Genomic DNA, 21,196 nt, shown 5'->3' on the forward strand with positions numbered 1-21,196 from the left:
TGTTGGCAGGGTTATGTTCATTTCTGAGGCTCTGAGGGAGAATCCATTTTCTTGCTTTTACTAGCTTCCAGAGGTTGCCACATTCCTTGGCTCACATCCTCCTTCCATCTTCAAGGCCAGAAACGGCTCATTAAGTCTTTCTCGTATTGAGGTTCCTATTGGATCTTTCTCTGACATTTGCTTCTGGCTCCCACTTCCACTTACTAAGGACACTTGTGATGACATTGGACCCATCCAGGATAGTGTCTTGAGGTCAGCTGATCAGCAACTTTAATTTCACCTGTGACCTTAATTCCCCTTTGCCATGTAAGATGACATTTTCGCAAGTTTCAGAGATTACAACATGGACATCTTCTGGAAGAGCGGGGATTATTCTGCTTACAACAAATAGTCTGTGTCTACTTTAGGTTGTGAGTTCTTTGGGACCTGAACTGTACCGTACTTATCCAGAGATTCCTTAGGAGCAGTTCAGTGCCCAGTATGCACTAGAGGTTTCAACCAACAATTTATTGAGAATCCAGTTTTTGGCTGGATACTTTCACATATATCATTTCTGTTTTTATCCTCATTTACAGATGAAGAAAATGAGATTCAGAGGAGTTAGGAACCACCCAAGGCCAGAAAGTTGGTGGCAGAACCAGAAATTTCAATGTATACCGACTTCAGTGTAGAAAATGCTGACACCTTGTTCCCATAGATGTAGAGCTCCAAAAGAGATAAATCCCTAGACCCTTGATATTAACCATGAAAATCTACCTATTTTAGACTGTGGGGATCATTATAATCCAGTGGTCCCAGCTGTTCTGATATCTATCGCTGTTTGTACTGAGGCTAATGACTACCAGCCAATGACTAAGGCAGGTCCATTCTTGGATATGCAAAACTCCCTTGGCATATATATTTTTTTTTGAGAGGAAGTCTTGCTCTGTCACCCAGGCTGGAGTGCAATGGTGTGATCTCTGCTCACCACAGTCTCCGCCTCCTGGGTTCAAGCGGTTCTACTGCCTCAGCCTCCTGAATAGTTGGGATTACAGGCATGTGCCTGGCTAACTTTTTCATATTTTTAGTAGAGATGGGTTTTCACCATGTTGGCCAGCCTGGGCTTGAACTCCTGACCTTGTGATCTGCCCACCTCGGCCTCCCAAAGTGCTGGGATTACAGGCATGAGCCACTGCATCCAGCCTTTTGTTTGTGTTTTTGAGGTGGAGTCTCACTCTGTCACCCAGGCTGGTGTGCAGTGGCACAATCTCAGCTCACTGCAACCGCTATCTCCTAGGTTCATGGGATTCTCCTACCTCAGCCTCCCGAGTAGCTAGGATTACAGGCGGGTGCCACCATACCCAGCTAATTTTTATATTTTAGTAAAGATGAGTTTTCATCACGTTGACCACACTGATCTCAAACTCCTGACCTCTGGTGATCCACCTGCCTCAGCCTCCCAAAGTGCTGGGATTACAAGTGAGAGCCACCACGCCTGGCCTGACAGCCAGTTTTAGCACCAGAACTCCCCAGGGACCTTGCCACTCTCTTAAATGTGTACTGCAGCCTAAGACTTTGCCATCTAACTTTCCTTCCCTCTCTTTCATAGTGGTCCACCCCCATCATGGTCTGATAGCCCTCCCAACCTCTCTGGCCTCCTTGCCTGTTGTTCCTGACAGGTGCTTCCCTTAGAAATGAATGGTTCCATATCTGAAAATTAGCTTAGGTTTGAGAACCACTGACTAAAGAGGTGGCCAGGTCTCTAAGAAGAAGGGCCTTGCAGAATTGCAGCAAGTATATATCGTGATGATTCCTTCATTCCCCCCACCAAAGGGACCTATGGCCATTTAGGTGATGATTCACTAGAGAAATGGGGATAACAAGATATTATGAGGCATAGTAGATGCAGAGTTTGAGTTGACGTTAACACTTGGAGCTCAAAGCATCATCATGGCCCCTCTTTAAGAGGCCTTTTGGAGATGACTGTGATGTGATATGGTAGAAGAGTCTAGGGGCCTTTGAATGTCCCCTGGACTCTTCTCAGAGACCAATGCTGCGCCCCTGAAATGGTACTATTCCTTGAGACCAACTCATCACTTGAGGCACGTCAACTGCATCAGGCCCTTTCCATTCTGGAAGGGACAATGGTTCATCTTTACAGGGATAGAAACTTATTCTGGGCATGGGATTGCCTTTCCTCACCACAGAGCCACTTAGCATCACTTTCCAGAGACTTACAGAATGCCTTATCCAAAGGCATGTAATTCCACATAGCATAGCCCTTAACTGGGGGACACTATAATAGGAAGGGTCCTATTGAACTATGGTTTGTGGTTGCCACAGACACTTGGGATTCTTTATGATCAGAAGCCAGCAGACAAGAAGAATATCATCATACTGGCAGGGATAACTGACCCTGATCAACAGGAAGGAGCAAGGCTGCTTCTGCATAATGGGGGCAGGAGGAATGTGTGCGAAGCCTGTATGATCCACTGGGCACCTCCAGGTACCCCACTGTAATTGTGAAAGGATGTGCAGCAACCCTGAGAAGGGTTTGATTATTTAGCATTTAGCCCCTCCCCTTTCCTCCCCTCCCCTCACCCCTAGAATAAAGGTTTGGGTCACACTACCAGGTAAGCAACCAACATCTGAGGAGGTTGTTGAGGGTAAGGGGAATTTAGAATAGATAGTTGAAGAGGGAGAGGATGAATGCCAGTTATAGCTCTAAGATTAACTTCATTGGTAGGGGCTGTAGTTAGCCCCACAGACCTCCTGCTTTATTCTGAGTTCTCCTTGGGAATAGAGGCCCAAGGGAAATAGGGAGGAACTCTCCCTGAACCTGGTGGAGAGTAAAGATCTGTGTGGCACAAGGGGGTAGACTGTGGTAACATTATCATGTTAACATACAACTATAGTATGTTAACACTATAGTTGTAGTGTATTTTAGAGAGTTCAAATTATGACTCTTTTTTATTTTTAATTTTTATTTTTTTGAGACAGAGTCTCAGTCTGTTACCCAGGCTGGGGTACAGTGGCATGAACTCAGCTCACTGCAAACTCTGCCTCCTAGGTTCAAGTGATTCTTATGCCTCGCCCTCCCAAGTAGCTGGGATTACAGGCATGCACGGCTACGCCCAGCTAATTTTTGTAATTTTGGCAGAGATGGGATTTGACCATGTTGGCCAGGCTGTTCTAGAACTCCTGGCCTCAAGCAATCCAACTGCCTCGGCCTCCCAAAGTGCTGGGATTACAGGCGTGAGCCACCACGCTCAGCTCTCTTTTTTAGAGTTCAAATAATGACCAGTTGAGCTCTGAATTTTCCTTGATACGATCTGTCCATTAGTATTTGTTGTTGTTGTTATTTTTGAGACAGGGTCTTGCTCTGTTGCCCAGGCCGGAGTAGAGTGGTGTGATCATGGCTCACTGCAACTTCAACTTCCTGGGCTCACTTGATCTTCCTGCCTCAGCCTCCCAAGTAGCTGGGATGACAGGTGCATGCCATCATGCCTACCTAATTTTTATATTTTTTGTAGAGATGGGGCTTTGCCATGTTGCCCAGGCTGGTCTCAAACCCCTGGGCTCAAGTGATCCATCTGCTTTTACCTCTCAAAGTGCTGGGATTACAGGCTTTAGCCACAGCACCTGCCCATTAGTTTAAATATATTCATGAGAAAAGGCCATAATATGTAGCTGGCTGGAGTCTCACAAAACCTTGGTATTCAATTGAGAGCAAAGAAAATCCTGTAAATCCTGTCAGAGAATGTCAAGAGTTTGGACCCATGTTTTGGATAGTGGTGACTGTCCTAGTGGCTTTTAAATAGGCTTCCTGAACCTGCCATTTAGAATATTTATTTTTGCCCTCAGGTTTTTAGAAGCAAGCAAGGGAAAGGAGCCAAATAATTTACAGATTCATGTAACCAAACCAAAATGAAACCAAGAAAAAGAGTTCACAAAAATTTTAACCCAGGAATGTATACACATGCATGTATTAGTCAGGGTTTTCTAGAGAGACAGAACTAATAGGATAGACAGATATATATAAAGGAGAGTTTATCAAGTACTAACTCACATGATCACAAGGTCCCACAATAGGCCATCTGCAAGCTGAGGAGCAAGGAAAGCCAGTCTGAGTCCCAAAACTGAAGAACTTGGAGTCTGATGTTCGAGGGCAGAATATCAGAAGACCATTTAGGTCACCCTAAATAATAGAAAGGCTCTCTAAAAGAAAATGATGTTTATTTAATAGGGCTGTATTCATCTGTTCTTGTATTGCTATAAAGAAACACCTGAGACCAGGTGCGCTGGCTCATGCCTGGAATCCTAGCACTGTGGAAGGCCAAGTTGGGAGGAGTATTTGAACCCATGAGTTTAAGGCCATCTTGGACAATATAGTGAGACCTTGTCTCTATAAAAGAATCAAAATAGGCCGGGCACAGTGGCTCACGCCTGTAATCCCAGCACTTTGGGAGGCCGAGGCAGGTGGATCACGAGGTCGGGAGTTCAAAACCAGCCTGACCGACATGGTGAAACCTCATGTCTCATAAAAAAAAAAAAAATACAAAAATACAAAAATTAGCTGGGCGTGGTGGCACATGCCTGTAATCCCAGCTACTCAGGAGGCCGAGGCAGGAGAATTGCCTGAACCCGGGAGGCAGAGGTTGCAGTGAGCCATAATCATACCACTGCACTCCAGCCTAGGCGACAGAGTGAGACTGTCTCAAAAAAAAAAAAAAAGAAAATCAAAATATTAGCTGGGCATGGTGGTGCACAGCTGTAGTCCCAGCTACTCAGGAGGCTGAGATGGGAGGATTGCTTGAGCCCAGGAGGTCAAGGCTGCAGTTAGCTGTCATTGTGCCACTGCCTGGGTGTCATAGCAGGACCTTGTCTCAAAACAACAACAACAACAAACACCTTTAAGAGGCTGAATTGGTTTGCAGGCTGTATGGGAAGCACAGTGGCATATACTTCTGAAGAGGCCTCTGGAAACTTACAATCATGGTAGAGGGCCAAGCAGGAGCTTGCATGTCACATGGCCAGAGCAGGAGCAAGAAAGTGAGGGGGAACATGCCACACACTTTTAAACCTCACAAGAACTGACTCACTGTCATGAGAATAGTACCAAGTTGATGGTACTAAACCATTCATGAGAAATCCAACCCCGTGATCCAATCAGCTCCCACCGGGCCCCACCTCCAATTGGGGATGATGTTTCAACATGAAATTTGGGTGAGGACACACATCCAAACTATATCAAGGGCATTCCAATGGGAATACATATATAACACGATAGTAAACTATGTGTGTATTTAGGGAGGTAAAGGAACACAAAGGTTTTTAAAGGAAAAATGAGGATCATTACATAATTGTTTTGAGATAATTATCCTGGCTACAAGGATCGGTAACAAGGGTGACACTAATCCAAGACTGGACAGATGCCTTCACAGGAGTATTTTTGTGTAAGGTTGCAATTTTTGCGGCTTTTTTTTGTGATAGTTTTTGTTATCAGGCATTTATGCATGAGAACTTTCGCTTCATAGCTTTCCCTGGCTCAATTTATCAGTTTTTTTTTTTTTTTAAGTGACTCTATTTTGATTCTGATAAATTTAACATTGATAAGTTATTCTATAGCTGGGCGCGGTGGCTCAAGCCTGTAATCCCAGCACTTTGGGAGGCCGAGGCGGGTGGATCACGAGGTCGAGAGATCGAGACCATCCTGGTCAACATGGTGAAACCCCGTCTCTACTAAAAATGCAAAAAATTAGCTGGGTATGGTGGCGCTTGCCTGTAATCCCAGCTACTCAGGAGGCTGAGGCAGGAGAATTGCTTGAACCCAGGAGGCGGAGGTTGCGTTGAGCCGAGATCGCGCCATTGCACTCCAGCCTGGGTAACAAGAGCGAAACTCCATCTCAAAAAAAAGAAAAAAAGAAAAGTTATTCTATGAAAAGAATTCTCAGATCTCTGACTGCAGGGACTGTCATTGACTATTGGCCTCAGCTGGTGTATTCTGAAATCTATTACGTGTTTGCAATACCATCCTTCCCATGGACTGCTCCTAGCCAATGACTGGGCATGGCAGGGATCCTAGGAAGGCCCATTCTTGGAAACTGTGGGATTCCATCACCCTGATGGCTCAAGGATGAACTTCCTTAGAATTGCACTGAAACCAAGACTCCTCCATTCAGCTTTCTTTTCTTCCCTTTCTTTTCACAAGGATCACAGCTGCATCATGGTCTCTTGGCTCTTCCAGCCTCCCCTGTTTCTGCCTATCTGACATCTGCTTCTCAGAGGACTGAGACACATTTCTGTTCCTCCAAGTGTGGTCCTTGGACCAACAGCACTGGCCTCATTAGAAATGCAGATTGTCAAGCCCCACCTCAAACCTACTGAATCAGAATCTCATTTTAACAAGATGATTCATATATGCATTATAATTTGAGAAGCACTGATTTAGATGATTCGGATTTTTCAGCAAATCCTTTAAATCTCAGTTTGGAAACTGAGTCCTTGCCAAGGTAACTATTTGGAATCACAAAGTAACAGATCATTTGGGTCCTGCATTTTATAAGTCAAAGCCCAGCAAAGTGAAGGGACTGGTTCAAGGTCATAGATTAGATTAGAAGAGAACAGCACTAGAACCCAGGTCTCTTGCCACCCAGCTCTTCCCACCCCAGGCTCTACTGTGAGCAGGCTATTTGCTGTAAATATGCATTGTTTAGTGTGGTAGCAGTGGAAATAAGGCTAGTTGTGGTATAGTACAAAATACATTTGTTCTTTGTTCTGTGTTTCAGGCACACAGTTTTCTAAAACCATAGAAATTTCCTAAGTGATATTTTATTATCCCTAACATAGCCCACCCTTTGGGAGTATCTTTTGTTATTCATCACTACCCTTCAACACCTGACTTTATGCTAACAAGGTGATCCAGTGTGGGGTCCCTAGATAGGTTAAGGATGTAGGCTGGTCATCTGAAAGGCTAAACAAGTGAACTTTCCTCAGGGGAGGGAGGGTCACTGGAGACTGGGTTGTAAAAACTCTTGAATGATGAGATAAGGAGTGCCTCCAGGTTGTGATCACATCAGGTACTGGGAAGGTGGTGTGCTGCCTCCCTCCATACTGAGCATCTCTTCCCTTTGGCTGATCTGAAGTGTACCCCTTAGAAGTAAGCTGTAAATCTAAGTAAAGTGTTTTTCTAAGTTCTGTGATTTGTTCTGGCAAATTACTGAATCTGAGGATGGGGGTGGAAACCTTCATATTTATAGCTGGTTGGTCAGAAGTTCTGGTGGCCCTTGGAACTTGCAGCTAGTGTTTGAAGTGGGGGCAGTCTTGAGGACAGACCTGAACTTGTGGAGTCTATGCTAAATCTGGGCAGTTAGTGTCAAACTTGAACTGAATTGTTGGATGTCCAGTTGATGTTGGAGAACTAGTATAAAACATGACATGCGTTTGTTTTATCACAAGTGGCCTCTGAAAAAAACATATTAGTCCAAGCTCAGATGTGCTGTTAAGTATAAAATACACACTGGATTTTGAGGACTTAGTAGGAACAGGGAATATATTTCATTGTTTTTGGTATTGTTTACTCATTAAAATGATATTTTTGACATAATTGGATTAAATATATGAAGAAAAACAAATATATTAAAATTAATGTCTTTTTGTTTTCTTAAAAGATACCTATGTGGCCTGCATTCTACATGTTTGATGGTGCTGCTGTAAACCCTCTCTCTTTGTTAATACTGCTTTATTCATTGCTTAATTAATAGCTTTGGCTGGTATTGCTGAGGACACTTCCCTGTTATCAGCTTGGGATCTTTCAGAAATTCTTCATGGGATGATAGTATTACTTAACTCTTATAAAAACCCGTGATTAAACACCCAAGAATGTCAATTTCCCTTGAGAAGCAGATCAGCCATGTTATTTGCAGTTTAAGCTCTAGCTCTGGGGTGGAGATAGTAGAGTGAAGGGGTTTGGGAGGTGAGAATAAATGGTTTGGGTCAAAGGAGTTGGGAAGTGACCCATACTAATGCGTTCCTTTGAGTTTCCATCTTTCTTTTTTTCAGAGACAGGGTTTCACCATGTTGGCCAGGATGGTCTTGATCTCTTGACCTCGTGATCTGCCTGCCTCGGCCTCCCAAAGTGCTGGGATTACAGGTGTGAGCCACTGCGCCCGGCCGAGTTTCCACCTTTCAAGAGCCCAGATTAGAAGGGTTTTGTCACGGGACCACAGAAGGAAGGGCCCTGTTAAGGCTCTTGCAGGTTGCCAGGCCTTGGTCATTCTCCCTTGGAACTGTAAACCAAAAAAGTATATAAGACAGGTCTCAATCAATTAAGAGATTTATTTTTCCAAAGTTAAGGATCATGACCCAGGACACAGTCTCAGGAGGTCCTGAGAATACAAGCCCAAGGTAGTTGGGTTTTTATGTTTTAGGGAGACGTAAGACATCAACCGACATATGTGAAATACACATTGGTTTGGCCTGGAAAGGACGAAGCTTATAGGTCATAGGCGGATTCAAAGATTTTCTGATTGGCAATTGGTTGAAAGAGTTATTATCTAAAAGCCTGAAATCAATTGAAAGGAGTGTCTGGGTTAAGATAAGGGGTTGATGAAATCTCAAGGTGGCTGCCCTTTAGAGGCAATAGATCGAAAATGTTTCCTATTCACACCTTTAAAAGGTACTAGACTCTTAGCTAATCTCTTCAGGATCAGAATAAGACTTGGGAAGGGAAAGGGATTCTCTATAGACTATAAACCACCCCCAGGATATAGCTCGGTGGGGCCATTTCAAAATATGTAAAATAAATGTATTTTGGGATAAAAAAACTTTGATTTCTTTTAGGGCTTGCTATCTGTTATGTGATGCTATATTAGAGTCAGGTTGGAATTTGGTATCTTATAGTGACAGTCTGTTTTGTTAGTCTTAAGATCTGTTTTAATATTAATGCTGGTCGGTTGTGTCTAAACCCCAAAAAGGAGTGGGTATAATGAGGCTTGTCTACCTCCTTGCCCCAGCATCATGGCCGGAACTGGTTTTTCAGGTTTCTTTGGAATCCTGTTGGCTGACGGGGTCCATTTAGTCATCTGGGGGGCTTAGAATTTTATTTTTGGCTTACAGAACCCAGTATCCTTCTCCCTTTTCACAGCTAAGACCTGAGAAATTAAGGGCAGGCATCCAGACACTGACACTGTGAACACAGCTTTTATTCAACCCCTAATCCCAGTTGTTTCCCTCCTCACTGAATCTCAGGGACATAAGCAAAGCATAATAGTAGCTGCTGAGAGGCCTAGGACCAAGGAAAGGCTTGAGGGCCCTTGGCTAGATCAGCATGCTCTGGAGACTGAGGAGAACCGAGAAAGCTCAAGAGGGATATGTCACTGTCTCACCTTGAGCCTCAGTGGTTCTTTGGCGCCCTCTTCGTTAGCTCAGAGGACTCCGGATGTCAAAGGACTTAAAGGCTCAGCCTTGAGATGAAAACTTGGATTCTCTGTTGGCTACATGAGGTAAACTCATGGGCTTAACAAAGGAAGTATTGTCTAGAACTGAAATCATTGATCATTTATGCTGGCTAGCAATTCCCTGAAGCAGAAAAATCTGCTGTTCAACCAGACTTCAATATCTCATGCCTAAAATTTTCACAGATTAGCATATACTGTAGGTGGTAGAATGTACCCAGAATAGGTAAGGGACTTAACCAACTTCAAACAGCTTATTAGAGGCAGTGGTAGTAGTGGCAGTACATGTGAGAATCTTGGCCTCAAGTCTCTTACTTAAACTCTGCAGAAGTATGTCTGGAACCCAGAAGCTCATGCTGGCATGTCTAGTATCCCTGGTTACTTCTTGAGCAAAGGGCAGTAATGACATTAGGAGAATTAAGGTACAAAGTGGGTCACGCTTTGTTTTATTCTTGAACTTTTAGTCTAATGTATGAATCCTGAGTACTCTCTTGAGTGCTGTGCACTGCAGAATGAACTTTATTTCACAGTAAATGAGGGATGCTTTTTCTTAAGAAATAAGTTTAATTCAAGGTGGTTAGTGAATGTAAGGCAATGTAATGCCTTCATGAAAGTTAAAATAATCCAGTTAAAAAAGAAGCACTGTGTATAGTCTCAAATAGCTTGAAGGTACAATGGGCTCCATATTTTACAAAGTACAAAAAATTATTTCATATACAAAGAAAATACAAATAATGTGCAAAAACCATTTTCACAGGTGGCAGTTTATAAAATGGAAATGATAGAAAAGTCCTTCATACTTCTCCAAATTTCTTATATATTAACACAGTTCTATTTCCTAGTGTGTAGACAATTTTAAATTTGAAAATCTGATTTATCACTTTTTTTATATATATATAAAGATGGGGTTTTACTATGTTAGTCAGGCAGGTCTTGAACTCCCGACCTCAGGTGATCTGCCCGCCTTGGCCTCCAAAGTGCTTGGATTACAGGCGTGAGCCACTACGCCTGGCCTCTGATTTTTTTTTTTAATCTACAAAGAAAGTATTTTTATTTTTTAAAAAGGGAACCATTTCATTATTGAAATCTTATGAATGAATCAGTTAATTTATATTAAATTATAAGCAGGCTATCTGAAAAACAAGGATATAGAAATCATATATACACATTTTTGAAATATTAGTTTAGTATTTAACATATTAACATTTCAAAACAAATGCAATGATGTAGCTACCTATGACGCCAGCTGGTGCCAGTGGTTGTAGCAAAGATGCTGTTTCTGTTTACCATGAGCAAACAGCATTTCTTGGGTCTTAAGCTAAACAAACACAAGATCTTAAAGTAAAGAAAATCTAAAAACAGTTCGTTCTTTTCATGTGTAGAAATGTAGTTTGGGTATCCAGTCATGCTACAGGTGACTGTGATCTACACAAGCCCTTGTCATAGATGTGTGTGGTCCTAAATAGCTGGTCTCTGTCTTTCCAACATCTTCACTTCATTAGGAGTTCAGTGCAAGTGTTTGTTTTGTGAGTTAGTGCATTCAGCTTTTTTGCATGTTATTTTGGAAAAAAAAAAAAAAAAAAAACTGTCAGGAAGAAGAAAATACATAAGAACACAAGGCCCTGGATCCTCAGAGCATCTCTGGTTTAGAGAATTCAGTGTTTTGGAAGTAGTGTTTTCCTCTATTGGGCTGGTCATTGTTGCACCATTCCCTGGATAATCTTTTTTCATCAGAATAATGATGTGTGCTCCCTCTTTGCCTGATACTGAACAATGATGTCTCTTGTTGTGAACCCCAATGGCAAAGCAGGGACCACAGAAGCACCTCTTGGGAGCACCAGAGAACTGAGCATCTCAAACGTCAGGCAGTACAAGTAGATTCCTCTGATAGGAAACCTAAGTCGATGTAGAATATGAGACAACCTTGGAGTGTTTAGATTTTTGCTTGTTAGACAGCTCTCCAAGGAAATTATGACCTTGGAGAACAAAAAAGGATCTATAGCTTTCATGAAGAAGGACCCAAGTAGGTGGAAGCCATTTTGTCTGGGTGAGGTTCACAGTTTTGGCTCAGGAGACATCTGATCACTAACCACTAGACCCTGTTAGAAAAATTTAGTGCAAGATACAGGGAGTGCATGGGGCTCTTGACCAGACCTGTGTGAAACAACTATCCAGGTTAAGTAGAGATCGCAACTCCTGCAAGAGGGGACTGGGCAGGAAAACCTCAGGCCCTGGAATAACTTGTCGTCAGCTCCTCAAGGATTCATGCTTGTTTTCTAACTGGCAGCATATGTTCCTCTATTTCTTCTGTGTGGGTTGACCATGGGCATCAGGCATCAGAGATACAGCTCTGGATCCTGTCCATCCATTGCTGGGCACTCTGTCCATCTTGGGCACAGAAGTTATACACACGTTTGCTGGTCTTGAGCTACAAAACCAAATGACAGAGAACCAGAGATGAAGGGCAGGGCTGTTTTATGGGTTTGGGTAAGTGGTAAATCAATCCCTGTGACCTTCCCTTTTCCATACTGTCCGAGAACCTCTATGAATTCTTCTTCCTCAGCGACCATACTGTCATTGCCTTTACTTTTCTGGTCTCTAGAGTCATAGGGGATGCTAACAGAAGGGTACTGGCAGAAAAAGAAGACACACTGGGAGTGCTTTACTTTGCATTTTCTTGGTGTCTTCTTTGACTAAGGAGGAAGAGTCAGCAATGAATGGTGCCTTTAACCTCTCCCATGCACTGCACCAATGCACTAAAGGTGATGGAGCTCCGTGTGCTCCAGGGGGATGCCTGAGATTCATCCACACCATACAGTTGGCCTTTTTGTCCTCTTTCTCCAGTTGGAGCCATATTAGAAGCCCACTGTCAGGAAAATGGTCTCATGGCCTGAGCAGGGCCCTAGAGGATGACCTGTCCTTTTCATGAAACCCTGCTTGACTCCCAGGACTACATACATCTTCTATTATGTGGCCTATAAATGCCCCATGGCCCACCTAAGGGCTGCTGAAGATGTTAGGGTAGATAGTTATCATTTGTGACTAAGGACAGTCTTTTATGGATGGTCAAGCATGAAAACCACTGAACACATCTGCTCTTGAAAGCAGGTGGTGACTAAAATAACTAACAACATTTAACAAGGAGTTCATCTGTTTCTATGTGCGGCTGGACTCCTTTTGCACAAAGCAGTATGCAGCTTTTCTGAGACACAAAGAGAGCAAGAGAGGATAGCCTTGGGGGTCTGTAGTGCTGAGTTCAAGCTCTGGAATAATTCCCACAGCAAGGGGGTCTGCCATCCATTTGCAGTCACCACCAATTCCTCTGAGGGTCCCATAATTCTTGGGGACAGAAAGATGTGCAGGCAGAGCCAGGAAAAGAGAAGTAAGATCAACTTACATCAAAGAAAGCCTTGTCACTTGTGTGCTTTGGGGCTCCCATGCTGGGGCCAGCAGGGATGACCATTTCTACTTCCGCCAGATCAATGTGGCCTTTACAGCTTGTGTCCTCACCTGAGTCATAGTATCTCAGCTGGAACCAAAAGGATACAAAAATGAGATATGAGAGATACAGAAACAGAAAATGACATGGCTTTTCAAACTGTATTTGAATACCTTCCTCTGTACCTTGGTTATATATGCTAAACTATGCCTGGAAGAATACACAAAAAATTAATAATACTTATTGCTTCTAGGAAGAACTAGGTGGCTTTGGGGAAAGACTTACGTACTGTTTGAAAATCAAACAAATAAATGTATTATATCTTAAAAAATAGAATTAAGACTGGGTGTGGTGGTTTACGCCTGTAATCCCAGCACTTTGGGAGGCCAAGGTGGGCAGATCACTTAAGCCCAGGAGTTCGAGACCAGCCTGGGTAACCTGTCTCTACAAAAAATACAAATAATAGCCAATCATGGTGGTGTACACCCATAGTTCCAGCTACTCAGGAGGCTGAGCTGGGAGGATTGTTTGAGCCTGGGAGGTCGAGCTGCAGTGAGCTGAGATCATGTACTCCAGCCTCAGTAAGACCCTGTCTCAAAAAATAGTCAACTAGCAACTGTAAAAAGTAAATGTAATATATAAAAATGGGACTAATGTTTAGTAATATACAGAATTCCAGAAATTGATAAGAAAAAGACAATCTAGTAGAAAAATGATCAAAATATCTCAACAGGCAAGTCACAGAGAAATACAAATGACCTATAAACATCTGAAAAGATGATCCACCACCGGGCATGGTGGCTCACGCCTGTAATCCAAGCACTTTGGAGGCCAAGGTGGGTGGATCACCTGAGGTCGGGAGTTCAAGACCAGCCTGACCAACATGGTGAAACCCTGTCTTTAAAAAAATAATAATAATAAAAAATGAAAAGATAACCTCATTAATCAAAGACAAGAAAAGGACAATAAATGAGATTTTACTTTTGGAATGAGAAATATTAAAAATGGCTGATATTATCCAGTAAGTTACTAGATAATCTCAAATACTACCAGTGTGAATATAACTGGTTAGAAATTTTTTGGGGAACACTTTGGCAATGTCAAGTAAAATTTAGAATGTTTATGCCTATTGAAATACCTTTCTCACCTTTATAAAGTAGGCTTACAGAAATTCTCTCCCACAAGCATGCAAAGAAACATGCATGGAGAGGTTTCCTCTAGCTTTATCAGCTAAACATTGGAAAAGACATATTTATCTTTCATGTTGCAGTGAATACATTAAATGACAATTCCTCAATAAAATAGAATACTATACAGCTTTTCAAAAAGAATACAGAGGATCTATATGAGTTTATATAGAACTCATATAGGAAAACTGTTCAAGACATTTTAAAAATCAAGTTCCAAACAGCATATAGATATAAAATGATTTTTGAAGAACACAATAAATAGCCTGACTACACAGGGGACTTGGAGACCTCTATGAAATGTTTGAATGTGGCATAATAAGCATGTATTGGCTTTTGGAATAAGAAAAAAGAAAAAAGTCAAACTGCTAAAGAATAAGCCTTATTGGGCTATAATCTGTGGATTTTACTCCCCAGCATACATGGTAGGAAAGCATCTGGTGCTTCTGACACTGTGGTTCTGGCCTGAGACTTTTCTCTCTCTCTCTTCTCAGGCATTGTATGAACAAGGCTAAGTGGAAAAACTGTATCTTTCACGTTAAAGAAGTCCAGAAGAAGGCCGGGCGCAGTGGCTCATGCCTGTAATCCCAGCACATTGGGAGGAAGAGGTGGGTAGATCACGAGGTCAAGGGATCAAGACCATCCTGGGCAACATGGTGAAACCCCATCTCTATTAAAAATATCAAAAATTAGCTAGGCATGGTGGTGGGCACCTGTAATCCCAGCTACTCAGGAGGCTGAGGCAAAATTGCTTGAACCTGGGAGGCAGAGGTTGCAGTGAGCTGAGATCGCACCACTGTACTCCAGCCTGGCAACAGAGTGAGACTCCGTGTCAAAAAAAAAAAGAAAGTCCAGAAGACTGGTAACAATGCAGGTATAATTTGATGTAATTGTAAATTATAGAAAAATTATGACATTCTCCCATGTTATATTTAGAAGTTCAATGGAACTTTTTTTTACATAGTATAGGCTCTATGATTTCAGAGTGTGGCTCCCTAAAAGGACTTCCATTTGCATATTTGAACATAAATTCTCTATATTGTCTCACAGACTCTGTAATTTTTTTTTTGAGACAGGGTTTTGCTCGTTGCCCAGGCTAGAGTGCAATGGCACTATTTTGGCTCACTGCAACCTCCGCCTCCCAGATTCAAGTGATTCTCCTGCCTCAGCCTCCCCAGTATCTGGGATTACAAGCATGTGCCACCACGCCTGGCTAATTTTTTTGTATTTTTAGTAGAGATGGGGTTTCACTATGTTGGCCAGGCTGGTCTCCAACTCCTGACCTCAGGTGATCTGCTCTCCTTGGCCTGCCAAAGTGCTAGAATTACAGGCATGAGCCACCATGCCCAGCCTTACTCTGTAATCTTTATGAAACTCCCTGAGCAGAGGAAAAGCTAGTCCCCAAATACAGTCTTCATTTGGAAGGAGTCTTCTAGATGCAGGTCCAACCAAAATACTGTATAGGAGTAACAGTTCCAGTCTTTCCTAACAGATTCCATTTTACAGATAAATGCATTGAGAATGAAAATGTGTAAGCCTCAGCCTCAAGGCTAACTGGTCAGTTCCAAGGTGGAGTAAGGCCTGTGGTGGGAAAACAGGAGACAATGCAGCTTTCAGTAATGCAGGGTAGAGAGTTGCTGGAGGTGTGGGTAGGAATCGCTCTCCCTTGAAATCACTGGAGTAAAGACTATGATGCTAAGGATTGCAGAGACTGCTACAGGAATATCTAAGAACCTAACAATAGGCAAAAAATTTCTTGACATAGTCAGCAAGGTCCAATCTAGTATTTGCCCACAGTGAATTCCAAGTTTGGGTGGGCACATTCCCTTCTGCCTCTTTTGGGGCCCTTTTACTTCCCTTTTGCTGCCATCTTTGAAGGGTAACAATGTGTTCTTTACTAACCAGTACAAAAATGGGCACAGAGGTGGTGTTCAATGTTTGTAGAATAAATTAATGCCCACTGTTTTGAATGGATGCTTTCTGCTTCAGGGATGAAAGTAACCTGTATTCTGGGGATTATTCTTAAGCACAGGCTTATATGTGCATATGGTATGTATGCAACAGGCTGAAAACCTCAGGAATCCCCTCCCCTGGGTTTTAAGAGCAGGCAGCAAGAGATATTTGGGCATCAAAAAAAAAAAAAAAAAAAAAAAGTTGCCGGGCGTGGTGGCTCACGCTTGTTAATCCCAGCACTTTGGAAGGCTGAGGCGGGTGGATTACCTGAGGTCAGCAGTTCAAGACCAACCTGGCCAACATGGTGAAACCCCGTCTCATTAAAAAAAAAAAAAAGTTATTGCTGTATGCTCTGGGCTCAACTGTTGCCGCCTCTGCCTGCATGTACCAGGCCAAGCTACTTGGGACACTTCCTCAGAAGGCTAGTAGTCTTACTCAGGGACATCTACTAAAAATACAAAAAATTAGTTGGGTGTGATGGTGCATGTCTGTAATCCCAGCTACCTGGGAGGCTGAGGCAGGAGAGTCACTTGAACCTGGGAGGCAGAGATTGCAGTGAGCCGAGATTGTGCCATTGCACTCCAGCCTGGGCAACAAAAGTGAAACTCTGTCTCTAGACAAAAAACACCTCCAGACTGCATATAAGAGGCACTAAGACAGCAGTGTGTACATGAGGAATGTATCTCTCTGCTAGAGCCACATAATAGCCAGGGACTGGGACTAGTCTAGTCAGAAGTAATTTCTTTCGGCTTTAAGAGTATTACCTGATGTTTTGTTACATCCAAAACAAACCAACGGGGCTTCCAACCTTTCAGCAAAGCCCCTCTTTTATAAAGCGTTCCCTCAAAGGACCTAGAAGAAATGATGACAGGAGAGTTAATTTTGATTTTCACTTAAAAAATGCTGTTAAGGGGAGGGGATGTCATTTTTTGTCAGTCTCTATTTCCCCTAGATGATCCAAAAAAGGCCAATAAGGGTTCTCCCCAGAATTTTTCTACTAGACCTCTGGAGAAAGACTGCTGCTTTCTGCAGGGATTACCACATTTGTGAGGCTTGGAATGGTTAGTAGCCATCTTTCGTGCCATGTTGGGACTGACGTCACAGAGAGGGAAAAGCAGAGCCAGGAAATGGACAGAAGATACTGTGTGAGAAGCTAGCATACTCTTGGCTGTCCTAGTTTATGTGAGTAAAGTCCTTTTTGCTTCGACTAGCATAAGCTGGATTTCTGATGTTTGCCACTGACAAAGTGCTGGCTAACACATATTCCCTCAAATACTCTGGCAGACATGAGATAAGAGCCATCAGGACTCAACTACAAATAACTACAACCTCTTGGCATTATTTTTAGTTGTAATTTTTTTTTCCTTTCAAAGAAACCTCTAAAACATTTAAAAAAACATTTAAAGCAAATCCATTTAAAGTTTATAAAAGGCTGTACTGCACAGGCGTAGCTTATTGAGGGATCTGTGGTTTAGCCTCAAGTGGTGTGGGGAAGTCTTCAGCACACCAAGCAGTGTTCAGCATGTCACCTGTTTTCGTCATTCTTGGATGTATACTGGCTATAGAGCGTGGCTGCTCTTCGCTCCACTCCATTGGATGGAGAGATGCTGGAATTCTGTTCCTCCCCCATGCTGCTGTCTGGGAGGTGTAGCAGAGACCTCTTCTGATAGGAAGGTAGGTTGGTAGACACAATTCCTGGGGACCTCGACAGGTGTCTTTGGGACTGAAAAAGAGGACAGGGACTAGGAAAGCTTTACAGACACTTAAGCCACCCACTAGAAAATTTCATTTACAAATATTTATCTCAAGGAAAAAAACTGGACCAACGAGCAAAGATAATGTACAAAGATACCAATCATGGAGTTAGTCATTTATCATTTATTATGGTAAAAAAACTGGAAACAATCTACACATCCATTATTAGGGACATTAAACAAATCATGGCATTTCCATACAATGGAATTCTAGACAGCCGTTAAAAATGATGCTGCTATGGCCGGTGGTGGCTCACAGCTGTAATATCAGCGCTTTGGGAGGCAGAGGTGAGTGGATCACTGGAGTCCAGGAGCTTGAGACCAGCCTGGGCAACATAGTAAAACCCCGTCTCTACAAAAACTGCAAAGAAGTGAGCAGGTATGGTATGTGCCTATAGTCCCAGCTACTCGGGAGGATCACCAGAACCTGGGAGGTTGAGGCTGTAGTGAGCTGTGATCATGCTACTGCACTCCACCCTGGGCAACAAAGTGAGACTCTATCTCAAAAAAAATAAAGATGATGCTGGTTTAGGCCAGGCGTGGTGGCTCACGCCTGTAATTGAAGCACTTGGAGGCCAAGGTGGGTAGATCGCCTGAGGTCGGGAGTTCATGACCAGCCTGACCAACGTGGTAAAAACCCCGTCTATTAAAAAAAAAAAAAAAAGATGCTGGTTTATACACAGTGACAGATGGAAGGATATGTATGCCAATGTGGAGTAAAAAAGAAAGCAGGTTTAAAATAGTATGTCTAGTACATCTCTTTTATATGTGGGTTTATAAGAATAAAACAAGTTTGACAGCATAGTGGTTTACTTCTAGGTTATAAATTGTGAGTAATTCTCATCTTCTATTTTATAACTTTCTGTGTGTTCTTTCAAAAAAAATGAACATACCTTTCATTATCAGAAAAAAATAAGCTATTACTTTTCTAACAAAAAAGCATTAAAATATCACCTACCTGTTGTCTGTCTGATAACAGCTCCTGAATTGCTATTTGAGGGTAAGAGACAGAGCCCCAGATGTTCTCTTTTTACCACAAAGGTTTTCATCCACCCTCCATTCTTCCTGACTTTTCTATAACAACATCTAGCCCACTGACCTTTTCTTCCTGAACTGTTCTTCAGAACACTCATCTGTCCTAATTTTCCTTTTGTTGCATTTGGAGGCTGTCTGATGTGGGTTTGATCATTGCAGCTGTATGATCTCTGTGCCTGTTCCTCATGTAGGAGAGGGAACGCCACTCCCTCACAGTGGATAAATAAAATGGGAATGTGTGTATGGTACTAAACACAGACGCTTCCACATATTACGTACTTGATAAGTTTCTTAAATCAGAAATAGGAAATGGGGTGTAAGAAGCAGAAAACAAGAATATTTGGTTTTAAAATATTTTTATGATAAAAGTTTTTTTGTTTGAGACAGAGTCTTGCTCTGTTGCCCACGCTGGAGTGCAGTGGTGAGATCTCTACTTACTGCAACCTCCACCTCCCGAGTTCAAGTGATTCTCTTGCCTTAGCCTCCTGAGTAGCTGGGATTACAGGCACGTGCCACCCCGCTCAACTAATTTTTGTGTTTTTAGTAGAGACAGGGTTTGACCATCTTGGCCAGGCTGATCTTGATCTCCTGACCTCATGATCCACTTGCCTCAGCCTCCCAAAGTGCTAGAATTACAGGTGTGAGCCACCACGCCTGGCAATAAATGTTTCTTAAGTGAGAAACAGAAAAGGGATTGTGAACAATAGAAGGTAGCATATTTTGTTTTAAAATACTTTCTCTGCAGCAAACATGGTCTTGGCATTCCCCTCCTCCCTCATGTGGAGGAAGATCAGCTGAAACCACAGAGGCACTGAGATAGAAAAGAATCCACTAATTTCCCTTGGATTCAGGGTGCTGAGACCTAAGTATTACATCACTGTGGTGAAGTGAGACACTCAGGAAGTATTCAGTCATTTGGAACTTTCTGCTCTGGACCCCCAGGGCATGACCCTTCCCCTTCTGGACATAAACCCAGCTGGGTCTTGTCACCTGTGGCAGTGGGCTCCACCTGATTTAACACCCTCAGAAAGCTCAGAAGTAGGTCTCAAGGGGCACTGCCAACTCACCTGATCTGTTCTTGGTTCTTCTTTAAGGTCCACGGTTACCCTTTCCCACAGCTGCTGCCACTTCTCAGGGGCTTGGTTCAATTTGTGTTCCAATTTTTCAATTTCCTGCCAAGAAATTAAAAGTTTTTTGATAGATTAGTATTTCATGGAAATCAGGATGTGCCCCAAAGCCACACTGCTTCTGTACTAGGCCCAGATGAGCAGCATGACCAGAGGACAGTTGAGGAAAGTGTTGGACCTGGGCCTCAGAGGTCTCCTGGCCAGGAATAGTGGTGACAGCTCTAGCTTGTATGCCACACTGTGGCAAAGATGGTTTATTAGGACCTACATCTAGGCCTTTTGGTACAGGATAGCTTACATACTAGGACGTGAAATATGTATCCCAGACATCTGCACTGTTGGGCAGCCCATGGGAAATCTGATAGCCAAAGCAAGAGGTCAAGCACTGGGACTGTGGCCCAGCCCTAACAGCTGAGGTAGATGAGAAGTCTGTCCTTGACAGGAGGAACCCCTCAACTCTGATGATTCAAACCAGATGTGGAAAGAATGAACCAAGAAATGCCCAAGGAGCCGGGTGCGGTGGCTCAAGCCTGTAATCCCAGCACTTTGGGAGGCCGAGGCGGGCGGATCACGAGGTCAAGAGATCGAGACCATCCTGGTCAACATAGTGAAACCCCGTCTCTAAAAAGACAAAAAATTAGCTGGGCATAGTGGCACGTGCCTGTAATCCCAGCTACTTAGGAGGCTGAGGCAGGAGAATTGCCTGAACCCAGGAGGTGGAGGTTGCGGTGAGCCGAGATTGCGCCATTGCACTCCAGCCTGGGTGACAAGAGCGAAACTCCGTCTCAAAAAAAAAAAAAAAGAAAAAAAAAGAAATGCCCAAGGAAAAAGATATCCCTTCTGACAGGGAAGCTGGAGATCAGAGCCTCTGTGACAGTGTGACACTGAAGCATACTCTTCCTGGTCAGGAAACCAGAGGGTAAAGACTCTTCAGGAACTGTCTGGCCCCTGTCAAGGCTCAAAGCTATTCCTCAGGCTGGCTACTGCCAAGATGGGTTCGTTCCCGAACATTCCTTGCAGAAGATGGTTGGTAGCACTCCCATCAGGCCACTGAAACTACCCACACTTCTGACCAGAGGAAGTAAAGCACCCACAAAAGCCACAGCCAAGGCCTGACTAAGGCTGCTCGGGCAACTAAAAACAGCTGGGAAGCTGCCGGAAGGAGTAAATTGCTCCATTTGCTTGATTGCTTCCTTGTAATGCTGGAAAATCACTTTTATTGAGACTCTCTTCCAGTAGTGAAGCCTGGTTCTCCTTCCACCCCCAC

General features: G+C 43.2%; 1 protein-coding gene and 1 long non-coding RNA gene across 6 annotated transcripts in view; one reads left to right on the forward strand and one right to left on the reverse strand.

Annotated features, from left to right (window-relative positions):
• LOC120364609 (uncharacterized) overlaps positions 1 to 20,745 on the forward strand; it is a 31,072-nt gene extending 10,327 nt beyond the window's left edge. The window contains exon 2 of the long non-coding RNA XR_012518090.1: positions 14,555 to 20,745. This is a non-coding gene — a long non-coding RNA (uncharacterized LOC120364609). The remainder of the gene's footprint in view (positions 1 to 14,554) is intronic.
• The window catches only part of SBF2 (SET binding factor 2), a 478,855-nt gene continuing 467,510 nt past the window's right edge, over positions 9,852 to 21,196 (reverse strand). For all 5 annotated transcript variants that reach the window (XM_039470842.2, XM_039470843.2, XM_074401080.1 and 2 more), the window contains 5 exons: positions 19,870 to 19,974; positions 17,543 to 17,736; positions 16,778 to 16,865; positions 12,832 to 12,963; positions 9,852 to 11,862 (listed from right to left, as the gene is read on the reverse strand). In XM_039470842.2, the coding sequence (XP_039326776.1) occupies positions 11,764 to 11,862; positions 12,832 to 12,963; positions 16,778 to 16,865; positions 17,543 to 17,736; positions 19,870 to 19,974 (618 nt within the window). In that variant the 3' untranslated portion in view covers positions 9,852 to 11,763. The remainder of the gene's footprint in view (positions 11,863 to 12,831; positions 12,964 to 16,777; positions 16,866 to 17,542; positions 17,737 to 19,869; positions 19,975 to 21,196) is intronic.

The sequence above is a fragment of the Saimiri boliviensis genome, chromosome 6 (assembly GCF_048565385.1).
Source record: "Saimiri boliviensis isolate mSaiBol1 chromosome 6, mSaiBol1.pri, whole genome shotgun sequence".
Classification (NCBI taxonomy): domain Eukaryota; kingdom Metazoa; phylum Chordata; class Mammalia; order Primates; family Cebidae; genus Saimiri; species Saimiri boliviensis.